The 13,310-nt window shown below is 42.7% G+C and overlaps 1 protein-coding gene across 2 annotated transcripts in view; it reads right to left on the bottom strand.

The window, feature by feature from the left end:
* CLPX (caseinolytic mitochondrial matrix peptidase chaperone subunit X) overlaps positions 1-13,310 on the bottom strand; it is a 52,793-nt gene that overhangs the window by 16,295 nt on the left and 23,188 nt on the right. Inside the window, exons 5-8 of one of the 2 annotated variants that reach the window (XM_044279399.1) lie at positions 6,504-6,663; positions 4,317-4,358; positions 3,639-3,815; positions 341-505 (exon numbers count right to left, since the gene is read on the bottom strand). In XM_044279399.1, the coding sequence (XP_044135334.1) occupies positions 341-505; positions 3,639-3,815; positions 4,317-4,358; positions 6,504-6,663 (544 nt within the window). The remainder of the gene's footprint in view (positions 1-340; positions 506-3,638; positions 3,816-4,316; positions 4,359-6,503; positions 6,664-13,310) is intronic. The other variant, XM_044279400.1, reaches the window with a different exon arrangement.

The raw sequence follows: 13,310 nt of genomic DNA on the forward strand, positions 1-13,310 counted from the left end.
GGAGCACTGGCCTCTCCTAACAGCTGATTGGCAGGGCTCCCAGGAGTCGGACCCTCGCCGATCTGATAATGATGACCTATCCTGAGGATAGTTCATCAATATTATTACCAGGATAACCCCTTTAAGACTTGTAATTGGCCACAGTGGTCAGGTGCTTTAACAGCAAGTGACTGCTGTCCAAAAATGCATGAAAAATGGTAGACACCAGAGTGGTGGCGATTCTGGACCCAAGGAGTCATAAAATGAGCATTTTATATTTCTTTAACATGCTCTCAGCATTTCCCTCTTAAAAATGTAAGCAGTGTACAAGCCAAAATATGGGACGTAGATACACACACACCTTGCTGAGCTTTCTCCACATTGTAATTGGCATCCTGAAGCAGTTTAGCAACTACAGACTCAATGTCCTCTCCCACATATCCAGCTTGAGTCAGGGTGGTGCAGTCACAGATAGCAAAGGGGACATCCAGGCATTTTGCCAATGTCTGTGCAAGAAGGGTTTTACCTGTGGGGAGACCAAGTATGTTAATACAGAACGGACTGCACGGAATACCTTGCATACAACATAAGTAAACCTATTAAACCGTCACATGGAACTGACACCACAATGTAAATTATTGTTATAATTCTATAAGGAGATCAGATTACTAGATTAGATGTACTGGCTAGAGGTTCAGTTAGCCATTGGCGTCATTAATCCTGCTTAGATATGCAGGCACTCGCAGAACATGACCAGATAATAGTGGAGGGATACAGTTGTGTAATCATTATATGGCGAACCTATTTGGATTTACTATATAATACTTTAGAGAGTGTAGTTGGGGCGGAGGAGTACTTCAGAAAATTACCGGACATGTATAGGGAAGCCACAATGTTCGAATCAAAATATATACATAGGAGATAGGAGACAGTACGTAGTAATAATCCCACCACCATGTACTCCATACACCTGATGTTCTTGTCTACTATTAATACCTTTCTGCTGAACCATGCAGACTGGCACCTGCTGCAAAATGCAGACAGATAAGTGGCGTACTCCGTGGTTGCCCGATTGCCGCCTATGAAATATGGTTCTCTCATAGTAGTTACTTCACACTGTCAGATATCTTGTCAATTTTGCAGGGAAGCACTTAATTCTACAGGTATATAGTAAAACAAAATAGTGGTGTGAACATTGCCTTAGCTGGTCTTGCTTCTGGGGTATTGGTATACCAAATCATACGACAGAACAGTTGGAGAATAGTTGGAGTCTTCATACTGACTGCCCTTTTACATGGGCTGAGCCCTGCGGTTCTTTTCTAGTAATTGGCACCTGTAAAGGTGGCTCCAATCACCCGCATCTTTCATGCGGCACAACCACTTGGCACATAGGTCCAGGGATTTATTTTGAATACCATATTTTGAGTCAGAAGGAATTTTTCTAGCTTAATATGGGGCTATTGGCATCCGTCTAAGGGCTCATGCACATCAACGTGTGCCGGCCGTTCCGTGCATTGGGACCGCAATTTGCGGTCCCCAATACACTGGGAATATCCATGCGTTTTCTGCAGACCCATTCAACTTGAATAGGTCAGTGATCCGTCCGCACCGCAAAAAAACTAAAACATGAGCCGAGTTCACATCACCATTTAGAATCAGAGGAGAGTGGGTGACTAGCCATTGTCAGATTGCAAATAGGGAGTAAGTGGGGTAGCAAGATGTTTTTAAAGGACGAGTAATAAGATATGGGAAGACCATCAGGACCTGGGCACTTGCCTTTAGGGGTAGATTTAATAGCTGTAGTAAGTTCAGGGATAGTGAACGGTTTAGTCAGGGATTCCTGCTGTGTCAGGTTTAAAGTAGGGAGGTTAAGGGTCTCCAGAAAGGAGCTAATGTTGGACTCTCTACTAAGGCCTAGTTCACACGAACGGAAAAAACGGGATGTGTTCCGTATGCATTCCGTTTCCGTATTTCCGTTCCGTTGAAAGATAGAGCTTGTCCTATATTTGGCCGTAAATCACGGGTCGTGGCTCCATTCAAGTCAATGGGTCCGCAAAAAAAACAGAACACATACGGAAATGCATCCGTATGCCTTACGTTTCCGTTCCGTTTTTTCTGAACCATCTATTGAAAAATGTTATGCCCGGCCCAATTTTTTCTATGTAATTACTGTATACTGTATATGCCATACAGACAAAACGGAACAGAAACACAACGGATCCGTGAAAAACGGACCCCAAAAAACAAAAGCCATACGGTCGTGTGAACTAGGCCTAAGAGAGCGGTTAGTGAGCTCAGGGGCTGGTATATTGTATAGGGACTCATAAAAAGTTTTAAATTGTTCAGCAATTTCCTCTGCTTTAAAAAGTTGGACTCCTTGGGGGGATTTAATGGAGTGAACGTAGCGGGAATTTCTCCTCCTCTGTTTGATTCGGCTCATAACGTATTTAGAGGCTTTGTTGCCATGAGCAAACATCTTCTGTTGAGCAGACAGAAAAAATTTGGCTGAGCGCTCATTCAGAAGATTTTTCAGCTGATTCCTAAGAGAAGAAAAAAATATTTTTTACGGTGTTCACCTGAGGGGTTAGGTCATGTGATTTTTTTTATAGAGAAGGTGGTTATGGACGCAGCGATATCTAATATGTCTACTTTTTTTATAATTTTTTTTTACATTTAACACAATAAAAGCATTTTTGAAACAAAAAAAATAAAAAAAATAAATCTATGTTTTAGTGTCGCCATAGTCTGAGAGTCAGTTTTTTTTATTTTAGGTCATGTGATATTTTTATACAGATAGTCGATACGGATGCGGTGATACCTAATATGTCTACTTCTCTTTTTTTCCCTATTTAAAAATAAAAAAAAATTTACTTCATTTTGGGGAAAAGATTTTTTTATTTTATTTTTTACTTGAAACTTAAAAATAACGTTTTACAAAAAAATGTAAATTTCTTTTTTCACTAACTTTTTTTGTCCCACTCTGGGACTTCAACTTTTGGGGTTCTGATCCCCTTTACAATGCATTACAATAATTCTGTATTGTAATGCATTGGCTGTAAGTGTATTATACTATTGTATTGCATCGGGCTGCCTTCCGTGCCATCGGGTCTACATCACAGCAGCGCGGGGACCCGATGGACATGCGGGCCCGTCAGGATACTGCACGTGCCGCGGTCAGCGCTGACCACGGCCGTACGAGGGGTTAATGCGCCGGCATCTGTGTTTTCATCGATGCCGGCACATACAGCAGGGGTCTGGCTATCAGTGACTGCCGGACCCCTGCAGCTAATCGAGCAGGCACAGCTCCTGCACCCGCCCGATCAGAGCGCTGTAGCTGTGTCCTGGTATCCTACGGGTTAAATGCAGAAAACGGTCAATGATGAACTACCTCATTTCCATTCACTGCCCATGGTATCACCCATGTAAAAGTTTCACTCAAGAGCAGCATGATCTTAGGCAGGAATTAGAAGACAGAGGTGAATATAGCGACGCCCCAGGCAATGAGACACTTCACTAACTTGTGAAGAGGACCTAGATGTTGAAACAACCCTTTTGAGTTTATATAGGGTCTTATTTGCTAAAATGAAACAGTCAGTATCACATATCCATGGAAGGAAAGGAGGATCACATTCTACAAAACTTATTAGGAAGTCTCTTACCAGACCCAGTTGGGCCAAGCAGCAGAATATTACTTTTCTCTAGCTTGATGTCTTCATTGTTCAAGTCCAGCACATCACCTCCTCGCCTCTCCTGTGGCATTTGTTGGTTCACTTGCTGTTGCATAGATGCTCCCAAGGCATTGCCATGTGGACTGATCCCAGCAATCTGCAGTAGTTCTGGAGAAAGAACATGCAATCTAGCTAAATGGGATCTCATTCGCCACGTAAAATATTAACCATGTGTTCTCCATCACCAACACAGACTAACATTTGACCAAGTCCAAAAAGGTATCATGTATGTGAGCCATAAGTCTTCATACAGAATGGACTATGATGTGACGCATAACGTCAAAAGAAGAAAGTGATCAGGACTGAAAGAGCTGGCAGACATATTGTTAGTATCGAAAGTCATGCGTGGAGAGCTTTGCATATGTTCAGACCGCAATCAATAAAAGAAATCAGAGCTCATAATCTAAGTGTTGAGAAGATTATTATAAGTCATGTGTTCAGTAGTGTGAATTTATACCATCATCGGTGGCAGACTGCACATTACAGGGAAAGGACTAGAATGAGGAGGAGGTAAAACTGTCAGCAAACACTGCACTGGAACATACAATCTCCGGAGGGGAAGGCGGAACCGCAAATCTAGTGACAGCAATGCTAAGAGAGGAAACTTACTTGTAAATCTGTACTCATCTTCCCGTCTTCTTATCTCTAACTCTACAGAGAGGGGATTGAAACAGTGACAGCAAGAAATCATAAGCAACCTGCTTGGAAGAGAAATAAAAACCCAGTACTTGTAGGTGTAGTTCAGTTGGGCCAGATTATAAGTGAGATTTACATGGCAGAGCTTCTGCTACTTAATGAGAACTTCCTAGCAAATGAGTGTGAAGTCACAATTCCATTCACCCATCTACAGGCTTACAATAACTACTGTTGAATGAGGAAATCTAACCCATGTGAATAAACACTGTGGATCCCAAATTACAATAAGCCCAGAGAGCCGAGTGCAGGTTACTCAATGTATCTCATATCTACAGTCACAACCAATACGGCTATTGTTATAGACTATACATAGGATGTCCCCCATGTCCCAAACTCCTGAAAGGCTTTGCAGAGATACACGAGAGGAATATACCCCTGCTGTTCTGCCACCGAGGAGACTGGGACAGCTGGGGCTGTCAACTCTGTGTCACCCATACCCGTAGCTGTATTAGTTCTTAGAATAGCAGAAGAGAAATTTCTACAACGTGAGAGATGAGGAAATATCAATATGTGCGAGTCACTTTGGTTTCCAATTACGTACACAGAATGTGAAATGACTTAAAGGGAACATTTAATAATTTACTTTTCATGACGTCTGCACAAAGCAAAGCCCGGCTGAGCCAGCATGATGGAAAGGTCATAGAGAGCAAGTGTGCAGAAAAGCAGGAGCGCAGGTTAATCAGTGTACAGTGCAAAACTAAATATGCATCGTGTACGACTTGCAATTCAGCAACGGATGACAAAGGCAAAGCTGGGGATGGTATTAAAGGGTAAAAAAAAAAAAAACACAACTACCTGTCCTATGTGCTTTACCCAGCTAGTAGCCCGATTACTGCATGACACAAGACATGAACGGTCACAAGACTTATTTGTGGGACTATTTCTGCTGGTTAGTAGGGAAATGGAGCAAACCGCTCTGGCTGGAAACTGAGGCAGGCAGATGACAATCTGAGCCATCGGCCAGTCGCTGATCTTTTCACTACACTGAAGCTGCATACCAGAAGTGCAAATGATCAGGTTTAAAAATTTAAAATGATAGCTACAGAACAAGACTTCCTGTACAGCAGACACATCTAGTTAGGGTACGTTCACACTAGCGTTATTTTTTTCCGGCACCAAGTTTCGTCCTAGGGGCTCAATACCGGAAAAGAACTGATCAGCTTTAGCCTAATGCATTCTGAATGGAGAGCTATCCATTCAGGATGCATCAGTTCAGTCCCTCTTACGTTTTTTAGGCCGGAGAAAATACTGCAGCGTGCTATAGTTTTCTCTTTGGCCAAAAATCCTGAACACCTGCAGGAATGACGGATCCAGCATTATTTTCCATTGAAATGCATTAATGCCAAGTGTTCCGGAATAACGGATCCGGTTTTGCAGTCTGAGCATGCGCAGACCTTTAAAAATGTGAAAAAATAAACACTGGATCAGTTTTTCTGGATGACAACCACAAAGACTGATCCGCATCCAGATCAGTCTGACAAATGCATCCGTTTGCGTCCGGATTGACAGAACTGCCTGCCGGAGTCCTCTGCAGCAAGTGTGAAAGTACCCTTAGGTAGATACCGTACACGGCATCAGCTATAAAACGCTAAAGCCGATATCTTACCGTTTGGTTTTTCCAGTGGGAAAGAATATTAAATGTTCACTTTGGGCAAATTCACATGACCGTATGGACGAGTCTCCATCCGTTCCTTAATTTTGTAGAACGGGTGCGGACCCATTCATTTTAACGTGGCCACAAAATATGCAGACAGCACACTGCATGCTGTCCGCATCCGTACTTCCGCAGCCCCGCAAAAAATATAGAGCATGTCCAATTGTAATAGGAATTTCCTATGCTATGATAGTGACGGCCATGTGCTGTCCGCAAACTGTTGCAGTTATCTGTTTTGCCAGCACTTTGGCTGAGTAATTTAAAGTCAAAACCAGGACTGGAATCTACACAGGGAAAAAATAAAAAATAATAAAATAAAATGATGGAGTTTGTCAGGCAGGGTAGGCAAGATGAAAGCAGGCAACTGAGATGCCACCATGGGTTTTTGGGTTTTTTAAGCAATGAGCAGCATTGCTGCATGCATATTGTGAAAGGAACCAACTCACCTCGAGGGGTTAGAGAGGTCTGCTTCTCCACTTCAGCGTGCTGTCTTATGTTAACTGGGATGTTATTGTATATCCGCTTGTAATGATTGTACACAGCAACAGCAAGCACTTTCTTTGCAAATGATTGGCCCACCACATATTTGTCGAGGTAGTTATAGATCTGTAAAAAAATTTACCATAAAAAAAAACTTCCAACCTGCACCTCCCTATACACATCTGGGAGCTAAACAGATAAATGCATGCTATAGAAGGTTGGAAACCAGTTTCAACAGTCATAACCATCCTATTGTGGGTGGTCATACGTGATTTTTCCTAACCAATGGCTGATTAAATAATCATAATTATAGCATTAACCACAAATCACCAGGCCTGTTGTGAAGCGCAATACAGATCTACCACTGATCATATTTAAAAGGGTTTTTCATTTTAATGATTGGATAATGAATATTTATGCAAACAAAACATCGGGGTACATTTACTAACACTACTTAAATGGGTTGTCCATGATTAGAGAAACATGGCTGTTCTCTTCTGATTTGTAGTGCAGCTTGGCTCCACTGACGTGAATGGAGCTGTAATGCCACAGACACGTGAACAGGTGCGGTTTAAAAAAAAAAAAAAAAAAAAGTTTTTTTTTACTCCCGGACAAACATTTAAAGGGGTAAATGGCATTTATCATGTAGACAAAACAAGGTACTTACTAATGTATTGCGATTTTCCATATTGCCTCCTTTCCTGGCTTAATTTTTCCATCATATTATACACTGCTCATGTCCAGGGGTTACGACCACGCAGATACGAGGTGGCCTAGGATAGAGCTGCTGTGCATATGTGCCTTTACGCGCTCCCAAAGTCCCAGCCACCAGAAGGGCCGGTGCCATTTCCTATATTGTGCAAGCCAAGGCCACCACTGCTGGATTGCAGGGTGGTCATAACCACTATATGAGCAGTGTATAAATGAATCAAGCATACCTTAAAAAAAAACAAAAAAAAAAACACACACACACACACACACACACGTGTCAGATTGCGCTGTGTAATAGCAATCTGCAGTGAGCATAATACTGCCCTGCATGGGGACGAGCGATGGCATACTGATCACTCTTCGCTATGCCACTGAGGAAACTGCTGTATGTAATAGCAGCGGTGTCCTCCACTAGCTGACGGAAACTTCCCTCCTGACAATCGTCTGCAGCATTGGGGTGTCTAATACACCTTTAAGGGTGCCTGCACTTGGTCCGTATTATGTGGGTTGTTCATGTTGAAAAACCCACAGCGTAATACAGTACCAGCAAAGTGTAGGAGATCAGACAAATCTCATGTACACTTTGCTTTTTACATAGGTACAAAAATTGACCTGCCGTGCAGATTTTGATATTTGCAGCATGTCAATTTTTGCTGCATTTTATTTTTCTTGTATGAGTTTCATGCTTTTCAATGGAAGAGTGAGATCTGCAAAAATCTGTATCAAATATGCACCAAAAACCGATAAAATAAAATACAAATAAAAAAATGCTATAGTGTTTTATGTGCATTTTTTGTATAGTTTTGCTGTGGATTTAATGCAGATTTTTTTGCACATAATTCCACACTTTGTGCAGCCACCCTAATTTTTAACCACCTATTACGGTAGGTAGCTTATTTTGCGCACTTGAATTCTGACACTTATTATGGCTTATGCAGACAGCAGTATTACTGGGTCCACAATTTTGCGGAATGGGTGCGGACCCATTCATTTCAATGGGGCAAAAAAAATAAAAAATAAAGAGCATGTCCTATTCTTATCTGAAATCACAGACAAGAATAGGCATTTCTATAAAAGCCTGGCCCGGTGTGTTCTGTAAAATGTGGAATGCACACAGCCGGTAGGCTTGCTTTACGGATCTGCAATTTCCGGACTGCAAAAACAGATATGGTCGTGTGAATGAGCCCTAAGGCAAACCCCTTTCCTTGACCTTTTTTTATTTTTTTTTTAAGTGTGCACAACACTTAAAAGGGCTATTCCTATGCAGTTATGGCATGTCCAACAGCTACGAGTCCTAGAGGTGGAAACTAAACCTCTCTTGAGAACAGGGATTTCCCACCAATATGAATGGAGAAGGGAGCGAGTGAGGCTAACATTCAATTCTATGGGAGTTCTGAAGAGAGTCATGCGTTTTTTTTTTTTTTTTTTCTTTCTTTCAACTGCCCAATAAACAGCATATCTAGCCACTAAAGTAAATTACTTCAGCCACAAAGTGAACAGCACACGTCAAGGCAACCTTACAGCAGTAATAAGTCTCACAGTGCGGATGATCTCTACTCCTGTACCCAGGTTAGGGCTCATGAACACCACCACGGTTTGTCTGCATTTGATCCATATTTTTTGCAGGTCAATACTTCCCTCAATACTCAATATCTGCTGGAGTTGAGCCACCTCCACTTTTAAATTCAAGACAGCTTCCATTTTCTACGCCTAAAAAAGGGGTAGAAGTTGGTAAATGACACAGGCTACATCCAGTCCCCTCTGCCCCTTTTTTTGACCTGGCGTGAGCGGGGAGAAGTCACAGATTGTGGCGTAAAGGACCTTTGCGCCTCAATCTGTGCCAGAAATATGCCTAATTTAGGCGTATTTCTGTTTAATAAATGATCCCATTAGTCGCTATAGGTTTTCTGCCTAAGAGCTTATATACATGAATGTGTGTACCAAGCGGTAATACAGCCAGAGGCCGCAATAACGCCTGTACATGCTAAGGCCATTTTACTCCCTGAAAAAATAAAATAAATAAAAAAAAGACTAATGTATATTTTTACACGTGGTCAGGGAGTGCTGTATAAGAAGCTGCCAGGTCTGGCGCACAGGAAGCCCCACCTCTCAGGAACATCTCCAGAGTCTGGACTAAACACTAAATTGTGGCGATGTCACAGTCATGTGATCAGCCATGTGTGTGGGAGGAGTTAGGGGAACACAGGACTGTGCTAGTTGAGAATGTGGGGGAACTTTATGTATGGAACATGTGTATAAAGCAGTGTAACCAGTCTATTGTAGAGCTTTCTGTGTGTAATGTGCATATAGTAGTTCTATCTGTGAAATGGACATGTAGCAGAGCTGTGTGTGTAATGTGTATATAGTAGTGCCATCTGTATGTAATGGGCATGTAGTAGTGCCATCTATGTAATAGGCATTAGGCATGCAAGAGTTACATATCAAGCTTTGTTATTGTAAGGAGGCGCTGATTTGTCAGTTTGGGTGGCTGTCGGGCCATTTGCTGCTCCACTCTGAGACTAGGGCTGTCATAACATTTTGATTAGATTTAGATATAAAAAAAAACAACAACACACAAGCCATGTGCATTGCGCATTTTATGGAATGTCCGGCCCATTATTTTACAGTCCTATCCTATTTTTTGGAGTGACAAGGCGACTAAGAAATGGTGAATTGCATGTTTATTTTTTTCTGTTACAGCATTCACCGCACAGGAGATTTTTTAATATTTCAATAATTCAGACATTAATCGGACATGGCAATACGTAATATGTAATTTTTTTTATTGTTTATACATTTTATATGCAAAATTGGGAAATGGGGCGATTTAAACTTTGGTGTTTTTTTTTAACTTTTCATTTAATAACTATTAGTCCCTTTAGGGAGCAAGAACCCTTGTCCTATTCACCCTAATAGAGCTTTGCAGCACCAATGAATAAAATTAAAGGGGTTTCTCCCATCTTGCCAATTCGTCCTCACCTGCAGCCAGCTCTGCTGTACACTTCCTGGATTCATGCTTCTAAGGCTGGGTGGGCTTGGGCAGTTTTAGTGAAGCCCTGCCATGCCTCTATCTACAATCATACTCCTTGCATGCTTGTTCATGTGTCTCCTCGGCCACCGCTTCTCTCCTGAATCCATGGGCCGAGCTTGCAAAAAAGACACTTTATTTTCCCCCAGCCAGCTCATTGCAGTCCTGAACGTTCAGTGCCCTGTATGCAGCACGGCTCTGTATGAGATGCAGCACTAAAGAAATACGCTGAATTCGGGAGGCGAGCGGTGGCCGTATCTATGGCATACCATATGACAATGACACAGCTGGCACCCGGCCTCAATGACAGGGATCCCGCCAAACCGCGTCAATTAACCCCTCAGGTGCTGGGCGCCGACGTCTACATCTGTATTAAGGGGTTACTTATATTCATTGGTGGCGTAGTGGCCACAGGTCCTCCCCTCCTCCTCAGTGCTATTTTCATTGGTGGCCAGCGGCAGAATGGGGAGGGAGGGACTGCCCTCTTCTCCACTGTGCCGGCTCAGAACACGGTCACGCTGCGGGCGGCGCTTGTCATGTTTTCTAACAGATACAGTAGCACAGCCCGGTATCGGAAAATAGCAAATCCCGGTATTGGATTGATCCAGTTGTAAAAGTATCAATTGGGTATTGAATGTTCAATACCCGATGCAACCCTATCCGAGACCACTGTGGAGGATGCCTATACAGTGGTGCCGCCATCATCACCAATACTGCTAGTGGAGTGGTGGCCTGGTGTGGTAAGCAGCCTTTTGTAGGAGGTGCTGTGGGCAGTGAGCACTGTGTATGGCAATGTCATTTGTTATGGCGTACTGGTCTTCCGTTTAGTGTAGAATGTTGGATAAATGTAAAATTCTCTACATTTCTATTTCTGCATGGGAGACTAACAATGGTTTCCCTGCATAAATAGCACGTATATATATGAATTACTGCTAAATACTCCTCCTCGGCTAAAAAAAAACGTCTCAAAATTGTGATGAGTATTTTTACTCTTCTGAGAAAAAAATAAATAAAAATGGCAGTGCGACCTCTGAATACAGTAATTCAGCTTCTATAGGTCTCTACTCTACTTGTAGATCTACTAATTTGAAATTGGGACATGAGACCTGACAGCAACCAAAGTTCTTGAAAAACAGTGAGGAACTGAAACTTGAATTTTAGAAGGTTGCACACATTTTCATTAAACCAGGATTTTTTTTTCTACATCAAACTGGAAACCCCCCTTTATATAGTCATCTTACTTCTGTTACATCACGGGAAAAAAATAGGGTGCAAGCCTAAAGGACTAGGACTATAGTTCAAATTAGAAAAACAAGCCTTGAGAACTGCTTTAGTGTTTGAGCCAAAACGTCGCGCCCACATGGGTTTTCTTTATTACCTTTTTAATTCATGAGTGCTGCAGAGATAGATATAGATATATCTATCTATCACACACCACGTGTATGTATGTCCACTAAAGGAATCCACACCATCACATTTACAATCACAAAATTTGGCACACGGGTACATCAGGTGACCGGGAAGATTTTAGACCAGGTCTCCGCTCTCTAGGATGTACCGTTCCTGAGATATTCCCCCCAAAAAAATGCATTAGCCAATCGAAGCCTGGTAAAATGACCCTTATCAGCCAATAGAAGCTCGCAGGCCCTCCACATACACACAGTTTTACACCAGGTTTCCATAACAACCCAGCCATTTTTCTGCACTGCTGTAGGTCAGCTTTAAAAAGGGGCAGGACGCCATGGATGAAGCTGTTAAGGGAGCGGAGTGCTGTGGAGGTCATAGTTAAGGGGGCAGGTAGGGTGGCCATTCAGATCACCCTCAAAAGATGGACTTAAAAACCCCGCCCCTAGGTCCCACTAAGCCACGCCTCGGTTAGGCCATGCCCCTACCCCTTCGCAGCCGACAGGGATTGAAAAAAAATAAGGTAAAAAAAAAAAAAATTAATAAAAAAATAAATAAAAATTCAACTTCTGTCAGCTGCAGGGGAGGGAGGGAGACTTACTCCCTGCAGCTCACTCTTAGACAGCACAGTGCTGCTGTCTGAGAGTGAGCTGTTCAAAAAGGACATTCCTGTGTCCGTCCAGGCCCTGCGTCGGACAGGGAGTCTGAAAGCCGGACTGTCCGGCCTGAAACCGGAAGAGAGTTTACGCACTATTACTAGCCGAGTCAAGGTTCCCTAGATGTATTTAGGTAGTTTTTACACTGCTGCATGGCTCATATGGTCCCCAACAGATTGTTGGCCTAGTTGTTTATCTGTGTGATGACTTCCTGCCGCACTGCACCGTGGGTCCCAGCGCAGCACGGCATCTCCCGGTTTCTACAGTCTAACATCTTGTCCCTGCACACACCCCCTCATACATATTCAGCCTGCTGCACAACGTCCACTCCTCCATCTATCCGCCCCTTCATAGAAAGCTACATGAAACAGAGGGGCGTGGCTTAGTGCCATGTCGGCCAGCCTAGTTACCGCCCCTCCTTCCACTCTGTATAATTACTTAGGCTGCCGGTGACATCAACAGGCTCCCTGAGCAGCCTAAAGAGGCTGCGATCGCCTGCAAGGGACCCCGTACGTCACCGAATCTAAGAAAACAATCACTTCCAGCTAATAATTTCATATATGAAAACGGCTTCAGAAATGTGTCAAGGTTAGGACAAGCATGTATAATACTTTTATTTTATAATAAATATATTCACAAATACCTTTCATTAGTTATAATTGCTTGTTTTGTCTGGGGAGCACTCATCAGGAGAAATAAAATGGCCGCCGAACTATTAGTACACACAAAACCTGTCCTAATCACACAGCAGGACAAGTTACTTCCCAACACTTAGGTAAAGAGCGGCCTCATTCTCCTCTCTGCTCTGTTTTTCAGGGATTATGATCTTGAACACAGGTTGTTGTACATTTTCATTGGTAAATGCATTGATATCCAATTTATTCTAGGCAAGATGGATGTTCATTGCCTTTAAGAGCCATGCTCGACTATATTTTCAATTTTGTATGTCTTGAGTAGGCTGAAGTAAGGTCACA

This window comes from Bufo gargarizans, chromosome 2 (assembly GCF_014858855.1).
Source record: "Bufo gargarizans isolate SCDJY-AF-19 chromosome 2, ASM1485885v1, whole genome shotgun sequence".
NCBI classification, from domain to species: Eukaryota; Metazoa; Chordata; class Amphibia; order Anura; family Bufonidae; genus Bufo; species Bufo gargarizans.